General features: G+C 45.7%; 1 protein-coding gene across 1 annotated transcript in view; it reads right to left on the reverse strand.

The window, feature by feature from the left end:
- GABRA3 (gamma-aminobutyric acid type A receptor subunit alpha3) overlaps nt 1-24,206 on the reverse strand; it is a 150,594-nt gene that overhangs the window by 117,552 nt on the left and 8,836 nt on the right. The window contains exons 2-3 of the mRNA XM_001514179.4: nt 15,963-16,134; nt 5,598-5,719 (exon numbers count right to left, since the gene is read on the reverse strand). Of these exons, the coding sequence (XP_001514229.2) occupies nt 5,598-5,719; nt 15,963-16,108 (268 nt within the window). The 5' untranslated portion in view covers nt 16,109-16,134. The remainder of the gene's footprint in view (nt 1-5,597; nt 5,720-15,962; nt 16,135-24,206) is intronic.

Here is a 24,206-nt window from a genome sequence, read left to right on the forward strand (position 1 = left end):
AGAACAAAGCACTCTAAGGAAGGTAGCACAAATTTAGCACAAATATGATCCCGGACAAAAATGATTGGATGGATGAGTTAAGGAGGAGTGGGAAACAGATTGTTCTGGCAGTTTGGAGAATAGATGTGGTTAATCCAGGCAAGCTTCCTGGAGAAGATGGACTATGAGGGAACAAAAAAAAAGCAGTTAACCCCTGCTCCACTCCAGCAATGGGGCTGAGCTGGGGCTTGAGGTGAAACTGCTCCTCCTACTCCATTCTAATCCTCCTTTACCTCTCTGCTGCCTTTGACACTGTCGACCATCCCCTCCTCCTCCATACCTTATCTCACCTTGGCTTCACGGACTCTGTCCTCTCCTGGTTCTCCTCTTACCTCTCTGGCCGATCATTCTCGGTCTCCTTCGCTGGCGCCTCCTCCCCCTCCCATCCTTTAACTGTTGGAGTTCCTCAAGGGTCAGTTCTTGGCCCTCTTCTGTTCTCCATTTACACTCACTCCCTCGGTGAACTCATTCGCTCTCACGGCTTTGACTACCATCTCTACGCAGATGACACGCAGATCTACATCTCCGCCCCTGTCCTCTCCCCCTCCCTTCAGGCTCGCATCTCCTCCTGCCTCCGGGACGTCTCCACCTGGATGTCGGCCCGCCACCTAAAACTCAACATGAGCGAGACTGAGCTCCTCATCTTCCCTCCCAAACCCGGTCCTCTCCCAGACTACTCTATCACCGTGGATGGCACGACCATCCTTCCCGTCTCTCGGGCCCGCAATCTCGGTGTCATCCTTGACTCATCCCTCTCGTTCACCCCACACATCCTATCCGTTACCAAGACCTGCCGGTTTCACCTCTACAATATCGCCAAGATCCGCCCTTTCCTCTCCACCCAAACGGCTACCTTACTATTACGGGCTCTCGTTATATCCCGGCTAGACTACCGTGTCAGCCTTCTCTCTGACCTCCCTTCCTCCTCTCTCGCCCCGCTCCGGTCTATTCTTCACTCCGCTGCCCGGCTCATCTTCCTGCAGAAACGATCTGGGCATGTCACTCCCCTTCTTAAACAACTCCAGTGGTTGCCTATCGACCTCCGCTCCAAACAAAAACTCCTCACTCTAGGCTTCAAGGCTCTCCATCACCTTGCCCCTTCCTACCTCTCCTCCCTTCTCTCTTTCTACCGCCCACCCCGCACGCTCCGCTCCTCCGCCGCCCACCTCCTCACCGTCCCTCGGTCTCGCCTATCCCGCCGTCGGCCCCCGGGTCACGTCCTCCCGCGGTCCTGGAACGCCCTCCCTCCTCACCTCCGCCAAACTGATTCTCTTTCCCTCTTCAAAACCCTACTTAAAAATCACCTCCTCCAAGAGGCGTTCCCAGACTGAGCTCCTCTTCCCCCTCTACTCCCTCTGCCATCCCCCCTTTACCTCTCCGCAGCTAAAGCCTCATTTTCCCCTTTTCCCTCTGCTCCTCCATCTCTCCCTTCCCATCCCCACAGCACTGTACTCGTCCGCTCAACTGTATATATTTTCGTTACCCTATTTATTTTGTTAATGAATTGTACATCACCTCGATTCTATTTAGTTGCCATTGTTTTTACGAGATGTTCTTCCCCTTGATGCTGTTTATTGCCATTGTTCTCGTCTGTCCGTCTCCCCCGATTAGACTGTAAGCCCGTCAAACGGCAGGGACCGTCTCTATCTGTTGCCGACTTGTTCATCCCAAGCGCTTAGTACAGTGCTCTGCACATAGTAAGCGCTCAATAAATACTATTGAATGAACTGCCAATTTACAACTCTTCTGACCTAGCCATGAGAAAGCAGGGAAATAATTTTAGGCCTTTCTCCAATGCATTATACAACCATCTTTAATTTTGTCCAGACCCAAAAGCCATTTGGAGCTCATCCTGGGCTAAGCTCTGCCAAGAGTCCTGGTGCAAGCCAGGGAAAAGCCGGTATCAAGGAAAGACCTGGCTAGATTGTCCCATGGGACCAACGTGCTCCAAGCAGTAACATGCCAACCGGTCTGAGAAAAGGAACGTTAGACTCCGATGAAAGCGTCCTGGGAGTAGCTCACACTCTAGGAAAAGCTGGATCCTTAGATTCCAGCCAGAGGCACTCTGTACATTAACGCTCCGTGGTGGTAAGTGCCAGGGAATTACAGTCTACCCGGGCCATCTGTAGGGAGGTTTGGAAGCTTTTCAGAGTAAGGCACTCATGGGAGCCATGGACTCATACAATTAGAGAGGACCTCCAGAGATCTTCTTATTAATAACTTCCTCTGCGGGTCCATTTTCTCTTAGACCCAAACTGGGCCCTGTATGTCATGCCCCCTGAGTGTCCTTTTGGATGTATTTTGTTTGGATCGAGCTCTCTTTTGGAAAACTTCAAGGAAGGAAAGCTATTAATGGGATTGCCGTTAATTCCAAGAGAAGAGACAAGCAGCAAGGCGATAAAAATGACGGATGGTCTATGCAGATGAATTAACCCCATTCTCCACCAGACACAGAAGTCTCACAGCAAAGGGAAGTGCGAAAGCTAATTTTGCAGATTCCGGAGTTCCAGAAAGCGGGAGGCAGAGGTGTTTTGGGAGGGATGGGTGGAGGGAGATCACTGGAGGAATACGTGTCTGAAATCTTTCCTTGGGTGGAAGAAATAAGGCTGGTCTATGAGATGGTCCAAGAGAAGGCACATCTATGAGAAGCAGCCGGGTCTAGTGGATAGAGCAAGGACCTGGGAGTCAGAAGGACCTGGGTTCTAATCCCTGCTCCTCCACTTGTCTTTTTTGTGACCTTGGGCAAGTAACTTAATTTCTTTGTGTCTCAGTTACCTCATCTGTAAAGTGGGGGTTAATACTGTGAGCCCCATGTGGATCATGGACTGTGTCTAGTTTGTATCTACTCTAGTGCTTAGTACAGTGCCTGACACAAAGTAAGCACTTAACAAATATAATTAAAAAAAGGATGTTAGGGAAAGCCAAGTATGGGTAGGAAGAAAGGTGGAGATTCTGCATGCCCATCAGGCTTTTTTTAAAATGGCATTTCTTAAAGTGGTTATTCTGGGCCAAATTCTGCATGAAGCACTGGGGTAGATACAAGATAATCAGGTTGGACACAGTCCCTGCCCTACATGGGGCTCACAATCTTGATCCCCATTTTACAGATGAAGTAACTGAAGCCCAGAGAAGTTAAGTAAATTGTCCAAAATCAACAGTGTCGGACAAGTGTCGGAGCTGGGATTAGAACCCAGTTTTAGGCTTCCTATTAGCATTTGTGACAGACAGGCGATACTACCATGGAAAGATAAATGTAACACAACCTGTCCGGTTTCCTTAAAGCCAAGAGTGGCCGTCTCTGTTCCTTTCACCTCCCACTGGTTCAAGCCGGTACCAGTGTAATTCTGATGCTTTTTGTTTTAAGGGAGAAGGCAAATCCCACAGAAGGCTAAGGATCGTGGCTGAGTCTAGAGGAAGGGCTTCATTACCATGCCAGTCAGGCCCAATCTCTGCCAGTGGACAGACTGAACTCTGGCCTGAGTGGCAGGAGACTTTCTGAAGGGTGATAGGTGACATCCAATTCTTCCACATCCACCCCGAATGCATTAGTTTGCATTTCCCTCAACTTTGCTCTCATAATTCTGGGGCTGGAACATGCACCACCTATAATAATAATAATGATGATGATGGTATTTCTTAAATACTTACTATGTATTATTCTAAGCACTATTCTAAGCACTGGAAGGGATACAAGGTAATCAGTCTGTCCCACGTGGGGCTCACGGTTTTAATCCCCATTTTACAGATGAGGTAACTGAGGCCCAGAGAAGTTAAGTGACTTGCCCAAAGTCACACAGCTGACAAGCGGCGGAGCTGGGTTTAGAACCCATGTCCTCTGACTCCCAAGCCTGTGCTTTTCTCACTGAGCCATGATACCACCATGATACTCTACACCACCTGCTAATATACACCACCCTCTATTGTGCATCCATCTAAGCACCTCATAAGAGCATATGGGATGTGTAGAGTGTGCACTCCGCATGCAAAATCCAGTTCTCAAAAACAGTTTATTTTCCTTCCTTAGTTTCCATGGGATAGACCCCGATCTGAGGTGATGAAATGGCCCATCCCTATCAATACAGTCCAGAAATCCAGTGCAATCAGCCTAATAATATTTCATATTTTGGATTTCTTGTAGGCCAGGTTGTTATGGAAGAAGAGGATTTTCACTGCTACTACCCTTGACTGGGAATCCCATGGAAGTTCCCTCACTATGGCAAACAGTGTGGCCTAGCAGATAGAGCACAGGCCTGGGAGTCAGAGAACCTGTGTTCTAATCCTGGCTCTGCTGCTTGCTGTGTGACCTTGGGCAAGTCACTTCTCTGTGTTTCAGTTTCCCCAACTGTAAAATCGGGATTCTGTTCTTCCTCCCACTTAGACGGTGAGCTTCATGTGCCACAGGGACTCTGTCCAACCTGATTATCATGTACCTAACCCAGAGCTTAGAACAATGCTTTTTAAAACAAAAACAAAAACAAAAGTATTTGCTAAGCACTTACTATGTGTCAAGCACTTTTCTAAGCACTGGGATAGATAAACGGCTATTGCTTTGGAAACTGTCCCTGTTCCACACAAGGTTCACAGTCTAGATAGGAGGATTCTTGACACACAGTGCTTGACACATAGTAACTGCTTAATAAATACCATAATAAAAAATAATAAATACTAAGAGAACAGGAATGTGCTTGAATAAGAATCCACTGGCTCATTTCCAACTCTGAAAGACCCACTACAGAAACCCTGGAGGAGGGAGTTCTCCTAACAAATGCTCTGGGGACCCTCGGGGTGAAGTTTGGGCCCGATCTGGGATGTGATTCTGTGAACAATTGGATTTATCCTCATAGATCATCTATGATTGGCACAGAGGAGCCCCCCTGGAGTGCTTGTGGAACAGATTTCCATCTTGAAATCTAGAGTGAAGGAGAATTTTGAGATCTAATGGTCACCTAGGGCACTTAATCAGTGGGATTAATTAAGCACTTACTGTGTTCAGGGCACAACATTGAATACATAAGAGAGTTAATAGATATCATCCCTGCCTTCAAGGAGCTTACAATCTAGTGGAGGCATGGACTTGCACCAGTCTTGGTGGGGTGCTGCTCCAACAAACCGAATCCTATTTTCACAATCCTCATCACTTTCAGGACAGCCCTTCTCCTCCCTTTACGTCACTGCCAAGCCCAGAGTCACTCACTGGGGATCTGGGGCAGTGGACAGGAGAGTAAGGAGGGAGGTAAATATTACCACTCCTGCCTTCCCTCCCCTGCCATTGGCAGCAAGAGCAAGCAGAAATAAGGAAGATTGGACCACGGGCATTAAAGATCTGGCCTGCTAGCCCATTGCAAAGATACCTCCCTTATTACCCTACACAAAGACTGAACTGTCCTAAAGCAGGACCAGAGCAAATTGGAAGCTCCTAGAGGGCAGTGTCCATGCACGTCTGTTGGTCCTACCCCGAGGAGTGACTAGCAGAGAGTCTGCCCCTAAAAGCCCCTAAATAAAGCCTTTCCCAAAGGGGGACAGGATGGGCAGAACAGGATCCCGAAATACAGACTGACCTCCAAGCCCAGGTCTTAGCCGGTTGTCGTATCCATCCAGCAGCCGGTCCAAGATCCGGGTGAAGATGGTGATGTTGTCGGTGCTGTCGTCAGCAATATCTGGTCCATGCTTTGGAGACAGTCTGGTGGGGAACGGGGAGAAAGAAGAGAGATGGGAGAAGAAATCACATAGGTCATCTCACTTCTACACTTTTCGTCCCTCAATAAATTCAGTTAGATATTTACCCCAGAGTGTTTTCATTCTCCCCATGTCCCGCTCTGTAACCTTGAACATTAAATGCGTTTGTCGATACGATGATGTGTCTGGGAAGCAACAGACAGAAATGCTCACACCTAGTGAGTCAGCCAATCGGTTTTATTGAGTGCTTACCGTGTGCAGAGCACTGTACTAAGTGCTTGGGAGAGTACAATACAAAAGTGTAACAGACACATTCCCTGCCTTCAAGAAGCATACACTCTAGAGGGGGAGACGGACATTAATAGAAATAAATAAAATTACAGATATGTGCATAAGTGCTGTGGGGCTGGGCGGGGGGGGGGGGGAATGAATAAAGGGAGCAAGTCAGAGCAATGCAGCTCTTTCATCTAGAGTGCCCAGAGGGAGCAGTATTGGAGTCTGACTGTGAAGAGCATCATCTGATTCTGGTCCAAGCCCCTTGCCCCAGGTGAGGGGTGGGAAGCCCCCTGGCCAGAAAGGACTGGTGCCTACTCCATCTCCAAAGCGGGCAACCCAAGTAACAAGTGATGCCAATGCCCAAGTGTTCGTTGCCAGGGCTGGCAATAGGAGTGCTGGTATTATAGGAACCAAACAAAGTCTTTCCCAGCTACGGCTACGATCCCTGTCAGCAGGGTCCCCCCCTTAAGCAATGGTGCTGCAGGGCAGGTGGGAAGGGGAAGCTTGAGAGATGAGAGAACATTATGAGACTGCAAAGGGATTCTTCTTGGGTTTTTTTAATGGTATTTGTTAAGGGTTTATTATGTGCCAGGCACTGGACTAAGTCCTTGAATAGATACAAGCTAATTAGGTTGGACACAATCCATGTCCCACATGGAGCTCAGTGTCTCAATCGCCATTTTACATATGAGGCGATTGAGGCTCAGAGAAGTGAAGTGACTTGTCCGAGGTCATACAGCAGACAAGTGGCGGAGCCTGGATTAGAACCCAGGTCCTTCTGACTCCCAGGCCCATGCTATATCCGCTAGGTTGTGCTGCTTCTCACACTTCTTCCTGTGCCTAGAGCACTGCACACAATGCTTGGGAGAGGGCAATACAGTTGTTAGACACACTCCCTGCTCTCAAGGAACTTGCACTCTAATATGAAAAGCCTGGGTCTCATTCTTTCCTTTATTCAATCATATTTATTTAGTGCTTACTGTGTGCAGTACAGTGGTACTAAGCGCTTGTTGAACAGCACCTGAATTCACCCTTTCACCACACTACACGGCAGGATACCCAGGGTAATTAGGAGGCAGTTTGTTCCAGCAAGGAATGGGATGTGAACCCTCTCAAACCTAGAAGAGAAAGCAAGGAGGAAACAAATACTTCTGGAATGGTTTTCACCTGCAGAAGGCTCAGTAAATGTCCCAGTTGATCACAGGGAGAGACAGGAAAAATAAGGGAAGAGACAGAGAAAGTTCAGGGAGAGTGAAGGAAGTGCAGACAGAAGGTGAGAGCATGGGTATGCAGCTGGCTAGATAAAGCAAGACCACCAAGTTCAGAGATGAATGGTGGGTTCTGCGAACAAATTACTAGAAATGTTGCAGGAGCCTCATCAGAGTAACAAAGTGGTACAACCCAGCTAAGCGGTGGAATAAATGATATGGAAGCAGGAATTTGATTAAGATGAGTGAACAGGGCCTAGTGGATAGAGGATGAGTCTGGAAGTCAGAAGGACCTGGCTTCTAGTCCCGGCTCCGCCACTTGTCTGGTATGTGATCCTGCGCAAGTCACTTCACTTCTCTGGGTCCCTGTCACCTCATCTGTAAAATGGGAATTAAACCATGAGCCTCATGTGGAACAGAGACTGTGACCTACCCGATTTTCTTGTACCCACCCCAGCACTTAGAAGAGTATCTGGCATGTAGTAAGAGCCTAACAAATGCCACAATAATTTAGTTCGCAGTAGACACCCGGATGTCGATTGTCATGGCTCATCAATGATGTGGACCCCTTTGAGTGTGCCCTCCCCCCACCCAGATTCCACCTAGCACCCTACGGTTCCTTCCTTGGCTGGAAGGGCTTTCAGGAAGCTAGTGAGGTGACTGGGTGGAGGAGGTAAAGCACCTGGAATAAATTTTCATCCCATGATCCTTTGTTTTGCCTTTTCCTACGTTTCCAATTCTCTTTTCCCTCTGGAGATCTGCTGGTCTCTAGTCTCCCTCCACTAAACTGCTCTCTGACTACAGATTTTAAAATCCATTTCTCGGGTAATGAGGCGGGGAATAATGGAGGGAGGAGAAAGGGTTCCCTTTGCTCTATAGGCTGAAAAGGTGATCAGCAGGGGAGTGTGGATACTAAAGGCAATAGGAGGGGTACAGACAAACCACAATAGGCAGGTTTAAATCTAATTTCCAATTTCATCCCCAGCTTTCCTGTCCTTCACCACGATCTGTTGTCTGTGTGTTGCTCGTGTATCAGCTGCACCTCCATCCTTGGCTCTAAATTGGGCAGAGAATGTGTCTACCACCTTTTCTGTACTGTACTTCCCCACGTGCTTAGTACAGTGCTCTGCCCACAGTAAACATTCAATAAATACCATAGATTGATTCACTGGCCAACAGTCTGCTGACTGGATCAGATGATGTTGTGAGCCGAGTCTAGCAATGGTTCCCTGGGGAGCTTCTGTCCCCCTGGTGGCATTAGACTGAATCTATCACATATCCGTAATGTATTTATATTAATATCTGTCTTCCACTCTAGACCATAAACTTTTTGTGGGCAGGGAACTGGTTTACTAACTCTGTTATATTGTACTCTCCCAAGTGCCAGCACAGTCCTCTGTACACAAAAAGTGCTCAATAAATACAATAGATTGCCTGATTAATTGACTGAACCTGGGAGACTAGGCAAACAACAGTACAGTCACCCCTTGGTCATATAGGGACTAATGATGTGTGCTGGGATCAATCTTGAACCCCTGGTTTCTCCTCCTCCTCTTTACTGCTTGTCCACATTTTAGCCAATTTACCAAAATAAGCTTTTGGGATGATCAGTAGATTTCTATTATCTACCCTGCCCCTATTTCCCTCCCATCCCCCATTAGCTTGAGCTTATTTCTTTTAATGGTATTTGTTAAGTGCTTACCATGTGCCAGAAAATGTATTAGGTGTTGGGGTAAATACAAGATAATCGGGTTGGACGCTGTCCATGTCCCCCATGGTGTTCACGGTCTTAATCCCCATTTTACAGATGAGGGAACTGAGGCATAGAGAAGTTAAGTGAATTGCCCAGGGTGACAGGGCAGACATATGGTGGGGTCAGAATTAGAAAACCCAGGTCCTCTGACTCCCAAGTCTGCACTCTTTTTACGAGGCTATGCTGCTTCTCAGCTAGTCCTTGACTGTTCGAAAATTAGATGTTTTGCCCTGCTTTCTGGGAGTAATTTTCTCTGAAGCACCACCTAGCCCATCCATCAGGTCAGGTTTTGTTAGCCCCATTATAAGAATAGCTAAACTCTCTCCACTTCTACTCTTATCAGTCAATCCATCAATCGATGGTACTTAGTGAGTGCTTACTATGTGCAGAGCACTGTATTAAGAGCTCGAGAGAGTACAAGAGAATTAGAAGACAGGTTCCCTGCCCATATACAACAGAATTAGCAGACATGTTCCCTGCCCATAACGACCTTACAGTCTAGAGGATTGCGACCCCTCAGGGTTCTAATTCCCACCTTCGTAATCTCTCCCAGAGCTTAGTATGGGGCCCTGATCATAGTAAGCATTTAATAACTATGACTATTCCTACTACTAATTTATACACCAGGAGAGTTCCTGATTTGACTGAAATGGCACTGACTCAGTAGCCTCCCATCACTCTTCCACTCTCCACCAAAGCTGTCACTGGCTTACACCTGGAGAGGGTGGAAGATTGAGCAGATCTCTGTCTTTGGCTGAGCATTAACTAAGGGAACCTCATAGATTCAGTGAAAACTTTGCCACAGTCAACAGCAGCGTGGATCAGTGGAAAGAGCCCGGGCTTGGGAGTTTTAGGTCATGGGTTCGAATCCCAGCTCTGCCACTCGTCAGCTGTGGGACTGTGGGCAAGTCACTTAACTTCTCTGTGCCTCAGTTACCTCATTTGTAAAATGGGGATTAACTGTGAGCCTCACATGGGATAACCTGATTACCCTTTATCTACCCCAGCATTTAGAACAGTGCTTGGCACATAGTAAGCGCTTAACAAATACCAACAATCCCCACCAAATCAGGCTCCCAAAATACCTTGGGCATCAGAGATCTAGGAGGCAGTATTTCCTACAGGTAAGAGCATGGGACTGTAAGCTCCCTCTAGACTGTAAACTCATTGTGGGCAGGGAGCTTGCCTACCAACTCAATTATTTTATACTCTCCCAAGAGCTTAGTACAGTGCTCTGCACACAATGTGTTCAATGAATTAACTGAACGATGGATTGACTGGGTGTCCGGAGACTTCGATTTGTATCCCAGCTCCGCCACTGGCTTTCTTGAGTGAGTCACTTAACCTCTCTGGGCCTTAGTTTTCTCATCTAGAAAAAGGGGATGAAATTTTTGTTTTCCTTAACTCTTAGATTGTGGCCCTGTATGTGTCAGGGACCTCATCAGAGCAGTTTAGCCAAGTGAATAAAGCCTGGGGCTGGAAGTCAGAGGACTTGGGTTCTAGTCCTGGTTCTGCCACTTGTCTGCTGTGTGACGTTGGGCAAGTCACTTCACTTCTCTGTGCCTTAGTTACCTCATCTGTAAAATGGGGATTAAGACTGTGAGCCCTATGTGGGCTAGGGACCGTGCTCAACACGATTATCTTGTATTTGCCCCAGCGCTTAGAACAGTGACTGGAGCATAGTAAGTGCTTAACACATACCATTATTATTCTTATCATTTGATTGTCAACTATCTTCCCTGGTGCTTGGAAACTGAATGTTTTATAAGTATCATAACTAAATGTTATCACCTTATTTTTTCCCCATCAGTGATCTCAGTAGATCCCCAGGATGGATCTGGTTGTGTTTCGTTTGTTCTGACCCAGAACTGCCTTACTGAGAGAGCTGCAAGGTGTTGGGCTAGGAATACGTGGACAGTGTTGAGAAAACCCATGACTGTTTCAGAATTCCTTATGCTGAAGAGAACTGGAGTCCCCAGTAGTAGGAATAGTATTTATTGTTTACTGTGGGCAGAATGTTTTTTAAGCTCTGGGAGAGAATATACAGGTAGGAATCAGAACCGATCCCCGACAAACACAGCGGCAATTGTCGATGGCGGCTGGTGCGCAGCATTGCATCACATTTCCTGTGTACTTCTTGACACTTTAAGTCCCAGAAGCTCACAGGGAAATTCTCTCTCTTGCTCTCACCCCACAAGTGAGTTGGGCCTGGCCAGGTGTTAATCCTGATCTGATTGGCTTGTCCTGGGCTAGATTAGTCTGGTTCATTGGCCAGATTTTCAATCTATTCCTCAAACAATCAATCTATTGTATGTTTTGGGCCCTTACTATGTACAGAACACTTTACTAAGGGCTTGGGAGAATACAGTATAACAGAGCTGAAAAACATTCTCCCTCCCACATTGATCTTACTGTCTAGAAGAGGAGCGTACAATATGGGGATCCATGAGGATCCCCAGACTGAGATGGAATTGAGGCCACAGGTGCCTGATTGTTGTAGGTTTGATTCACTGTACTCCAAAACTACTGATTTCCCCACAGGAATTTCCTGAAGGGGGGACAGCCACAGGGTCACCCAATCAATCAATCCATTGTATTGATCACTTACCGTGTGCAGAGCACTGAACCAAGCGATTGGGAGAGTACAATAGAACAGAGTTGGTAGACATGGTCCCTGCCCATTAGGAGCTTACAGTCTTAAGAGATGATCACCTCCATCCTTGGACACTTTAATGCCATAAACATGGGATTTCTTTGGCCATCAGATCTCCGTTTTTCTTTTTTAATGGTATTAGTTAAGTGCTTACTATGTTCCAGGCACTGTAGTAAACACTGGGGTAAATATAAGTTAATCAGGTTGACATAGTCTCTGTCCCACAAGGGACTCACAGTCTTAGTCTCCATTTTACAGATGAGGGAACAGAAGCACAGAGAAGTGAAGTGACTTTCCCAAAGTCACGAAGGACACAAGTGGCAGAGTCAGGAATAGAACCCCGGTCCTTCTGACTTCCAGGCCCATGCTCTATCCAGTAGACCATACTGACTCTCAATTTCCACTAATAGATAAAACAGGATTATGTTTCAGTAGGAGATTTTTGAACTCTTTCTATGTTTAGCAAATATCCATGAAGATCCCCAGCTTATAGAAATCAAAAGACCCAGAAACTCAGATCCATGGCTATGTCCTAAAAACGTCAGAGCTTCATATAGTCTTCATGGTAAACAATCAGATTTCACATTTATCCCCGATTTCCCTCACCAATCAGGGAATAGAAAAATCCATCTAGGAGTAAACCCAAGCCAGGCCAATGTTTCCTCTATAGACCAGTTTCTGCCATTAACAGGGCTGGAAAAGTGTTTTTATATGAAGAACATCAACTTTGCAGTGTTCTGCATTTTCCTCTAGCCATATTTGCTACATCAGAATCCAAGACCAAATCTTTCATGGCTACTTAGCAACTGGGTGTTTCTTCCTCTCTCATACACAGTGTTGGGCAGTTTTAGAAGCAAAACACTTTTGTGCTTGGCTAACTAAAAGAACAGCTTCAGTTTAATGGTATGTTAAAGAGTAAGAGAGACAGCCATTGACAGAGATCGAGGCACTCAGAGAAAGAGAGGCAGAGAAACTGACAGGAATATCAAGAAATCAGGGAAAGATACTGAAAAGACATAGAGAGGTTGAAATGTTAGAAAGAGTGACAGAGATGGTCAGAGACTGTGATGTCAGAGACAGAGATAGTTAGAGAGGCATACCAACAGAACCAGAGGCAGAGAGACCAGGAAGTCAGAGGCAGTGTCAGACACAGAGAAAGAGAGTGAGCTATCACAGTAATTCACTCAAAAACTCAAAATTGGTGTTTCTATTCCCAAGTATTCAGGAACATGTTTAACTGTCAATAGCTCAGATGGGGAAGCAGAGTGGACTAGTGGATAAAGCACAGGCCTGGAAGCCAGAGGACCAGGGTTCTAAATCCAGCTCTGCCACTTGCCTGCTGTGTGACCTTAGACGAGTCACTTAACCTCACCCTCTAGATTGTAGGCTTGTGATAGGCAGGGAATGTGTCCACTAATTCTGCTGTATTGTACTCTCCCAAGAGCTGAGCACATTGCTCTGTGTGGAATAGGCACTCAATAAATACTTTTGATTGACTGATTCATTCCCTATGCCTCAGTTTCCTCAACTGTAAAAAGGGTATCCAATACCTGTTTTCTCTCCTACTTGACTGTGAACTCCATATGCAGTGAACTTGTATCTATCCCAGCACTTGGAACAGTGCTTGACACATAATACGTGCTTAACAAATTCCATTCAAAAAATTTTAAAAGGCTCAAACCTTTAGCTTTGCCAGTTTCAAAAGTAAAGCTGCACTTTTCTTTCTGAGCCCCATGGGCTAACAACTCTGATTTTCCACACTACAAGGTCTGACACAGCAGCCTCTTACTCTGCCACCAAGGGTTATGTGAAAGGCTCATTGAGAATTTCAGCTAACCTCTATTCCTTCACGAGGCATCTGAACAGTCCATGAGCAGTGGGGAAGGAGAGAGTCGTGCATGTCTGTGCACCTGTTCGTGCATGTCTTGTTCCAAATCAGCAGAAGACACTGCGATGTCTGATAGTAGACGCAGTGTGGCCTAATAGAAACAGCGGGACGCAGTAGGTAGCATACAGGCCTGGGACTCAGACTCCACCACTTGTCTGCTGTGTGACCTTGAGCATGCCCATTTAATTTCTCTGTGCCTCAGTTACCTCCTCAATAAAATGGGGATTAAGACTGTGAGCCCCATGTGGGACAGGGACTGTGTCCAACCCGATTTGCTTGAAGCAACCCAGGCACTTAGTACAGTGCTTAGCACATAGTAAATGCTTAACAAATGCCACAATTATTATAATGATTATTAGTATTCTATGGCCACCCATTGGCTTGAAGGGGGCAACAAACACTTTCATACTGTGGCGGAGACTGTAAGCATGGATGGGGGAAGAAACCACATCAGCCACTGCTGAATTCACAAGCATGACGGTGGAAGGGAGATAGGAACAGTCTGGGTCACCATCGATGCCTCCCATCCCTGCTTGTCCCATTCAACACTGGACAGCTGGCCACTGTTTCATGTGATGCTTTGAACAAGCACCTTGGACCAACCAGGAAAAACAATTGAAAAAAATATAAATCTCCAAATGGTGGGAAAAAAATCGATTTAGTGGACTCTTTTCCACCTGCTGAAGTAATTCCTGAAAAATTCCACAATGTATAGTCCCACAAGATCGTATCAGAGGTCACCCCTGTGAAACTTGGGCTTTTATGCTTGCCCACCTCACCGCTCCATCTTTTCTCCCACAACCAAGAGTCAAAGGGATCAGTTAGCTTGACTTTTCCAGAATGGGGAGAGTGAAAAAAAAAAGGATTTTCCTCTAGCCTCCTCCAGTCAACTTTCAAAAATCAATTGATACGTGTGGCTGAATGATGCAGCCTCAGAACACAAGAGTTTATTCAGAAAGTGCTGACAGAATGGTAAGTGCAGTGGCTCCAACCAATATTAATCTAACCAGTCACTCATCAATGATGGAATAACTCAGTGTAGTGGGGAAGGTTGGGGGGGGGTGGAAGATGGAATAGGAAGGAGGGTAATCTTGCATTCTCTTGGACTGTTCCAAATGCAGGATGCAATTGTCAAATGTAATAACTAAGGCCAGAGAAGAAGGATGGATGTGGAGAGGAACAAGTGAGGCAACTTGTTGCCTAATGGATAGACCACTGAGTTGGGAGTCAGAAGGAGCTGGGTCCTTATCCCAGCTCCTCCCTTACCTGCTGTGTGACCTTGGGCAAGTCACTTAACTTCTCTGTCTTAGTTACTTCATCTGTAAAGTGGGGATTAAGACTGTGAGCCCCATGTGGGACAGGGACTGTGTCCAACCTGATTACCTTGTACCTACCCCAACACTTACAGCAGTGCTTGACACATAGTAAGTGCTTAAAAATACTACCATTGTTATTACTATTACTATTATAAAGGGGCTCACCAGGACTAGAACCAACAACTGTGCCTTAAATACCCCCATCATCCTTAGCCCCCTAGCCAATCTGGGGAGGAGCTGTTTTTAAAAAGTATCAATTCCCTGGGTTCATCTGAACCCACTAATCTGGGTTGGTAGTTTTCCCCGTCATTCATTCCGTCATTCATTCAATAGTATTTACTGAGCGCTTACTGTGTGCAGAGCACTGTACTAAGTACTTGGAAAGTACCTTTCAGCAATAGAGACAATCGCTCCTCAGAATGGGTTTACAGTGTAGAAGAGGGGAGACAGACATCAAAACAAGAAGTATATATATAAATAAATAGAATTTTAGATATATACACATCAAAACAAGCAGACATCAAGATAAATAAATAGAATTTTACACATGTACATATATATACAAGTTCTGCGGGGTGGGGAGAGGTGGGTAGAAAAAAGGGAGCAAGTTGGGCCAATGCAGAGGGGAGGGGGAGCTGAGGAAAAGGGGATCTGTCATGTCCTGCCATACCCACCCAGGCCCAGCACAGTGCTTCTTGGGGAAAAATCCCGAAGTTTATTCTTGGGTACTATTTGATGGAGGTGACAGCAAGGTAGAACTGAGGGCTAGACTCACCCTACTTCTGGAGTGCAAGGTTGTGATGTTGTGATGCTGTGATATCACCCCGGGGCCCACAGCTGGCTTTAGCTGACACAAATTGTAACAAAAATATACTTGCCTAGTGAGGAGGGAGGACCAGCATCCTCTGAGAGATGCTGGAGCATTTCAAAGGGAAGTTTAAATCAGAAGAGACATATTAGGATACATTTGAGCCCACTTGATGTTGTACAAAGAAAGGAGTGGATTTTCTGATTGGCATGTAAGAATTCCAAGAAAAGCTGAGGGGACATTTTCTCCAACTCTGTTGGATAATTCCACATAGAGGAAGAAACGGGGAAGAGGAAGAGAGATTTCCTTCTGAAACACCAGATATTTCAAGTACAATGATCTTACCCTCCAATCTCTTGTTTGACAAAGTCCCCCGGTTCCTGCCGTCTTGGGGCTCCCTGTCCAGTGGCCGTCGGGAGAGCGGGAATCAGGAGGAGAATCCCCACGTTGGCAAACCAGATGGGAGGAATTCCTGGGAATCTCCGCGCCATGTCCTCGGGCCCAAACGTGGAGAGACCTGAGGAAGGAAGGAATCAGAGGTTGGAAAAGAGGGGAGAGGAAAAATGACAGGCAGGAGAAAGAGAAGGGGGACTCTGACCTTACATTTTCTGATTGAAGAAATCCTCTTAGTGTCAAATCCCCATTAAAAAATGATCCTTGACAGCCTCTCTCCTCATGATCTGCAGCCAAAGAGAAGGTCTGCCATAAGGTGTTCTGATTTAGATCTCCTGATCACGTACTATCACCTCACCCTCTCCCACAGGATGGGTATGGGGTACACGATAGAAATTGCATGATATCATTATGAGTGATTTGGAAAGGAGTAAATCTACCCTTGCCACTGCCATCACCACACCACCACCACAATCCCGAGAGACTGGCCACTCACGGCTGGAGATCCTTCTGGGGAAACCCTGCCTGATACCAGGTGGAGAAAGCAGCTGAGTAGAACCTTCCAACAGCTCAGGTTAGATGGGCCTGTGGCAGTGGGGATGATTTAGAGACTCCCCGGGTTTCAGGGCATCACATTTCCAGTGGCAGCCTGACTCAGGCTAGAGAGATTTGCAGGATGGGGCGGCATCAGCGTGAGACTGACCACACCTCTGCTCTGGAACTGCAATAGACACCACTCTGTAGAGTCATCTTGGGTCAGGGAAGTAGTACACTCCTTCTCCCCTACCTCCAGCTCTGGCCTTTAGCAATACAAAACTTGCTAGCATAATTGAAATCCTCAACCTAACCCCAGAGAGCCATTGAGAAACAGAGAGCCCCCTTATTTCAAGACCACCCCTTCAATTCGTGCCCCACACCTACCTTCTCCAGAAGATGAGCTAGGGGCCACTACCCACCTTCTCTTGGAGATTACCTAGTGTCCTGGAACACTAAAGGTAGCCACATAGAAAGTTTCTCTTCCCTCTGTTTGTTAATCCAGAGACTGGAGATTCAGTCTGACCTGGGTCAGCAGACATGCACTTTCTGTCTGAGCTCCGTGGCTTGTTTCTGCTTTTCTCTTTCCTGTTCTCCCGCTCTAATCCCTGAGAGCGGCAGCCATATAGCTCCTGCCTGTTTCTTCCTAAAGCTAGACGTGAAGCTCAGCAAAGGATTGCGCCTTGACGGTTGCATTAAACTGCTTGCCAAGCTGTCTTATTAACCACCCCCGTCCATGGCAGGCTAGAGACAGATTGATGGCTTGCAGGCTCATATTGAGAAACTGGCACCTCTTCTACTTGGGTCCATACATCAGGACTGTAGCTTGCTTCTCTCTGGTTTCTTGTGTCCTGCACAAGTAACAGCAATTGCTAAATCCCACTGCCCAAAATACCGATGGATTCAAAGAGGTCTCAGATTAATAATTGTAATATTTGTTAAGTGCTTACTAGGTGCTAGTAACTGTACTAAGCACTGGGGCGGATACAAGCAATTCTGGTTGGACACAGTCCCTGTCCCATGTGGGGCTTGCAGGCTCAATCCCCATTTTACAAATGAGGTAACTGAGACCCAGAGAAATAAAGTGACTTGCCCAAGGTCTCACAGCAGACAAGTGACAGAGCTGGGATTAGTACCCATGAACTTCTGATTCCCAGACCCAGGCTCTATCCACTACACCGTGCTGCTTCTCAATTTATTCAATAGTATTTATTGAGCGCTTACTATGTGCAGAGCACTGTACTAAGCACTTGGAATGTACAAATTGGTAACAGAGCCAGCCCCTGCCCTTTGACGGGCTTACAGTCTAATCGGGGGAGACAGACAAGAACAATGGCAATAAATACATTCTAAATGTACCACAGTGGTGGGATTGGGGAAGATATTGGCCCTAGGTGGCTCTTTTGGTTCAAGATTCTCTGAAAGGACTTTCATGTCTGTTATATTAATATCTGTCTCCCCTGCAGGCTGGATGGGCAGGGAACATATCTACTGACTCTGCTATATTGTGCTTTGCACGCAGTAAGCACTTGATAAATATCAATGATTGATTGATGGTATTGCTGAGCTTTATTTGTGATATTTAAGTGCTTATAAGTATGAAGCACTGGGATAGATACAAGGTAATCTGTTCAGATGCAGTCCCTCTTCCATGGGGGTACACAGTCTAGGTGGGAGGGAGAATAGGTACTTAATCCCTAGATTGTATATAAAAAATAAAATAAATAATGTTATTTGTTAAGCACTTATTATGTGCAAAGCACTGTTCTAAGCACTGGGGTTGATACAAGGTAATCAGGTTGTCCCACACGGGGCTCACAGTCTTGATCCCCATTTTACAGATGAGGTAACTGAGGCACAGAGAAGATAAATGATTTGTCCAAAGTCATACAGCTGATAAGAGGCGGAGCTGGAATTAGAACGCACAACCTCGGACTCCCAAGCCCGTGCTCTTTCCACTAAGCCACCCTGCTTCCCCCAAAACAGAAAACAGAGTAGTTAAATAACTTGCTGTTAGGTCCCACAACAGATACATGGAGGAGCGAGGATTAGCACTTAGGTCCTCTGACTCCCAGGCTTGTACTCTTTCCACTGGACCCTGTTTTTTGGGTCTGGTGCAGCCGAGCTTTGAAGCCAGCCACTAGTACTTTTTTTCTCTTCCTCATCTCTTCCCCCCCCCCCCCCCCCAAAAAAACTATCAGGTTAGCCATCACACTAATGTTTTATGGCTAATTCTACTTCACTCAACCCCATAGCTAGACGAAGTGCTCTTCCCACATTTGTTCAAAGAGAAGTACAAAGTTGAAGACCCAGTTGTTTCCATTGATAATAATGATGGTGTTTTTTAAGTGCTTCCAATGTTCCAAGCACTGGGGAAGATACAAGATAATTGGCATATGCACGGTTCCTTTCCCACATGGTGCTCACAATCTAAGAGGGAGAGAGAACAGACATTCCATCCCCATTTTGCATATGAGGAAACCAAGGGCTCAGAGAAGTAAGTGATTTGCCCAATGTCACACAACAGGCAAGTGGTGGAGCTGGGAATAGAATGCAGCTCTACTGAATCCCAGACTTACCCTCTTTCCACTAAGCCGTAGGACCTTTACCTTGTCTTGAAAGTTAGAGCTGACTTATCTCTTGAAATATAGCCACCCAAAACATTACGTGTTAGTCCCCGAGTCCAAAACATCCCCGACTACTATTTAGTTGGACCTTCATAATTACATGTTGGGATGTAAACCCTTAGACCATAAACTCCAACAGGGAAGGGATTATATCTACCAAACTGATTTGTATGTTTCCAAGCAAGTTAGTGCAGTGCTCTGCACAAAGTAAGGACTCAAAAAACAGCATTGATTGATTGACTGATTTATATTAGTTCTCACTGCTGCTTCTCATTGTGATGGTATTGGATCCTAAATGGTATTGGATCATCTGCTGCCTTTTCCCTTTAATGGGACTCATAACAGTAATGAGCCATGGACAGCCTTGCCAAGAAACATGCAAATGAATGTAAATAGAATTGCTTTCATTTGCTCACACTATCACACTGGCCATTTGGCCCCCAGGTTGGTTTTCTTTTAGGTGTGATTGGCGGGATGGAGGGAAGAGGGGTTAGTGGTTCTGAACCAGAGAAAAGAAGGGTCCACAGTTTCTTTTCTCAGAAAGGAACATAGTCACCTAAATTTTGTTGCAGCCTGGAGTCCTTTAACAACAGTCCTAAGGTTCAAAGCCAAACCCTGGCCCCAAGGAACCAATCAATTCAGCAACCCATGGAATTTACTGAGATCTTACTGTGCCCAGAGCACTGTACTAAGCACTTGGGAGAGTAAAATCTTATAATGTTGGTAGACATGATCCCTACCCACAGGATTGTATAAGGGAAATGTATATAAGTGCTGAGGGGCTGGGGGATGAATAGCAAGTGCTTAAGGGTTACAGATTCAAATGCTCAGGCAACACAAAAGAGACAGTGAATAGGAGGAATGAGGGCTTAGTCAGGGAAGATCTCTTGGAGGAGATGTGTTTTAAGTAGGGTTTTCAAGGTGGGGATATTGGTGGCTTATCTGATACGAAGGGGCAGGGGTTCCAGGTCAGAATAAGGATGGAAAATATGTCAGAGGGGAGATGGATGAGATTGAGGTAATCAAGGATATTGGGGTGGTTGTGAGTCTCTCTGGAATTTGGCTTGTGGTTCAGAGAGACCCAGAATTCTCTGCTCACTCAGATTGAACAGGATCCCTGAACCCATGAACAGTGAGTCAAAACCCTGGGGAAATGGGAGGGAGGCAGTGAAGCAACGTGTCTCCCTGGTCTGGGTCTCCTAAGAACTCTTTTCAGTTAGCTTCAATCCAAACTCAAAGGGGTTTCATCAGGGAAAGCAGTCTGGCTCCACAGCTGCAAGCTGCAATGGAGTCCTTGGCTCATTGTTTCTAGCTTCTTGAGGTTGGTGGGCAGGGAGAGGTGTATGGGATAGGACATTGTGGGTGATGGATATTGGCAAAGCTTCAGAAGTCGCGCTCAGTAGGAAAAGCAAAGCTGATCATAAATTGGGATAGGACCTGTTGGCAGGGGGAACAGAAGCCCCACTAGCAGATTTGGTGACTTCAGTAATACAGCTCTCAGGACTATGTGTACTCCAAGACAAAAGGAACTGGATTTAGCACTGAGTAGTGTTAAGTGCCAGAAAATGATCAGGGACGAAGTTGAGCAGGAGGGTTCTGTTTGGGAATACTGGACGATTTGTGTAGGGATTGAAACTACAAGAATCTGGAGATGGTCAAATAGCATACATGTGGACAGCCTGCAGCATGGCTTAATGGAAAGAGCTCAGCACTGGGAATCGGAAAAACTGGGTTTTAATCCCATATCTGCCACTTGTCTGTTCTAGGACCTTGGGAAAATCATTTAACTTCTCAGAGGTTCAGCTTTCTCATTTATAAAATGTGGATAAGGTACTTTTTCTCCCACTTAAACTGTAAGCCCCATGTGGGGCAGGGAGCATGTCTGATTTGCTTATATTGTATCTACCCCAGTGTAACACATAAGTAATGCTTAGCAAATACCACAATTACTATTATTATTATTATCATCAACAAAGAAATGAGTGATGCCCCTCTCTGATGAGACCAACACATGCTCTTTCCTGGTTAGGTGTTGGAAATGAGGATGGAAGATGGTTACAGATTGGCTGCAGGTGAAACTGTCCATATGTAGAGACCTGACAGTGCTTTTGTGTTCAAACCATTAACCCATCTATTACACTAACCCAACAAGGCAATTGGCCAGTTATCAGAAAACTCTGCCCATATATCAGAAGTTTCTGACCAATCACTATCCATCCCGATTCTCCCCCTGAAGATCAGTAAAATGGCTGGAGAAAGAGATGAGGCAGTGCAATTTGAGAGAGAAGTGGGAGAGGGGCAGAGGTTGTCTCCCCTGCCACCCCAGGGTGGCATAGATCTCTCCCTATTACTGACAATGCTATATTTCTTCTGCATGTTCTCTAAGTAGGTTCTTTCTAAGCGTTGCTTCTTCTTCATCTGCTGCTTCTGCTTCTGCTGGCAGTGATGATTTACTGGTTTTTAATGATGATATTTTATTGCACAAGTGAAAATACTGGGCGATGATTTCAACTTGGATAGGGACTAAAGCCAGTGACAGCACTGTCCCTGGCCTTGAATCCTATAACCTCCAGGACCAAATCACAAGAAGAAATCCCTGACTAGCATTCCTCAGTCTAAGGCAAGGCTAACTTTAATATAGTCTTGTGCTATGATCTAAAGGTAAATGGGTCCATGCTTGGAGAGGACAGGGAGAGAGAATCTTTTCAGGAAAATGTTCTTCATGAAAACACACCTTGGGCAGAGCTAATCAATCAGTCAAAGATATTTACTGAGCACTTACTATGTGCAGAACTCTGTACTAAGAGCTTGGGAGAGGACAGTACGACAGAGTTGGTAAACTGTAAGCTTGTTGTGGGTAGGGAATGTATCTGTTTATTGTTATATTGACTCTCCCAAGCACTTAGTACAGTGCTCTGCGCACATTAAACATTAATAAATATGACTGAATGAGTGAATTGCCATATTGCCTGCCCACAGCTAATGCCGTCAGGATCACTGGGAAGCCATTGATGATGATCCTTCCCAGACCCAAACTATCCACTGCCCCTCTCTGACACTCACTAAAGGAGACCAGAAGATATTACAACACGAACGAGCATTAAAGATGGGTTATTTTAGTCCGGTGATTTTAAAGACTGAGAAGACTATCTACAGCTGACTAATTCCAGCTCACATTTGCTCTACCACTTTCAGAAGCATGCTTTCATGGCCTAGGGCATATTCTTTCTTCGCAAAATTCCCCTAGAATAGCAAGTTAAGGAAATCTGGTCCTAAGGGAGTTCAAATGTGGTGACATCTAAACTCACAAGCATATCCCCTCAACAAAATGCAACTCAAACTTCCAAAGTTAGATCAGCACATGCCTGCACTAAAATACACATACCTGCCATTTCACAGAAAATCTTTTAGCACACACCAACCTAGCAGCCATCACACTTGCAAATTTATCATCACACCTTCCAAAGAATTCACAACCCACCCAAAAGTGCTTTGGACTCACAGCAACTTCAAACCCTACATCTTTCAAAGATGCAGACATTACCAATTTTGTATCTACCCCAGTGCTTAGTACAGTGCTTTATACATAGCGAACGCTTAACAAATGCTTCAATCATTTTTATTAACCTCAAACAACACACAAGATGAGGATAAATGGAAGGCATGGGAAACATCAAAAACAGAAGAACACTTTTATCCCTATCCAAGGAAGTAACAGAGAGATCCACAACACAACAATTATGCACAAACACTCATTTACAGAAAGGCATGCTGACTCACAGACAGAGCAATTATAGTCACCAATTCACAAAGATCGCCACTGACGACCTTCCTGATTTATGACCACAACCACTGTGGACTGTCGTCTTTATTTACAACTACTCAGATTATAGGGGAACACCACTTCCCAAACCCCTCAACTGCAGACCCCGATTCAGAAGCTCAGCATCTGCAGACAGTAATTCACAACCACAGCAACTGCGGCAATCTGCCTCACAACCATAAAGTCACTCTGAGCAATGGAAACAGAGTGCTGCAGACTCATCTATTAAGCATTGTACTACGTCTCTAGTATACATCTTTCCACCCAAACACGGGCTGCGTAAGCACCCGGGAAAAGCTCAGGAAGTAAGGATATATGCCAAATTAGATGATCTAGACTAGCACATCCTAAAATGATGCAATGCATTCCTATACCTCAGATACAACCACATATGCTCAAGTAACCAGGAATACACATGCAGACTGTACAACACATTGTACAGATAGCCACACTAAACTGATGTGTAAATGGGTATTGATTCAGCATTCATTAAAAGGAACGGAGAGTAAGAGAAAATAGCTCAAGTCACAGAGCAGGGAAGCATTCTCAAAGCAAGATATTTACTACAAGCTGTCTGTCTGGGTGTGTAATTACACTAGGACTCAGCCTGTACCTTGTGCTACTTTTTGTAAACATTTGGCAGGCATACAACCAGAGGGAGACCAAGGGAGGGGTTTCTTTTCAGAGCTGATCCAGCAGAAGATTGAAGACGATGAATTGAAAGAGAGCAGGGGGCTGTAACCACTCAAGGGAAAGAATGATTTTAAAGGGGAAGCCTAAAAGAAGTCAGCAGGAAAAAATGGCTGGATAAGAGAGTGGGATAGAAAAGTGAGAGGGAGCAGGTTGAGACAGCTGCAACAGCAGGGACTGCGAGGGATCTAGAGAGAGATGAAGAGAAGGAGGAAGGGGATGAAGAAAGTGAAGAAAGATGAAAAATATGTGCTGTGACTGAACAAAATATACACAAGAGGGAACCTGAGAAAGATAGTGTATGCGTATGAGGCAGGTAGAAAACCTGTAAGAAATGAATTCGTCAGAGGAGAAACAGGCTGCATTAAGGCAGGTTTGCAAAGTCAGACCATGACCAGCCAAAACATAGATGCTCTCACCCATACACTAGACCGTTGGCCCTTGGCTTGGTTCTCCAACTCTGCCTTTGAAATTAAGAGACCGCCCAGTAGGAGCTAAAAATAATACATGGGGCAAGGAAGA

This window comes from Ornithorhynchus anatinus, chromosome 6 (assembly GCF_004115215.2).
Source record: "Ornithorhynchus anatinus isolate Pmale09 chromosome 6, mOrnAna1.pri.v4, whole genome shotgun sequence".
Classification (NCBI taxonomy): domain Eukaryota; kingdom Metazoa; phylum Chordata; class Mammalia; order Monotremata; family Ornithorhynchidae; genus Ornithorhynchus; species Ornithorhynchus anatinus.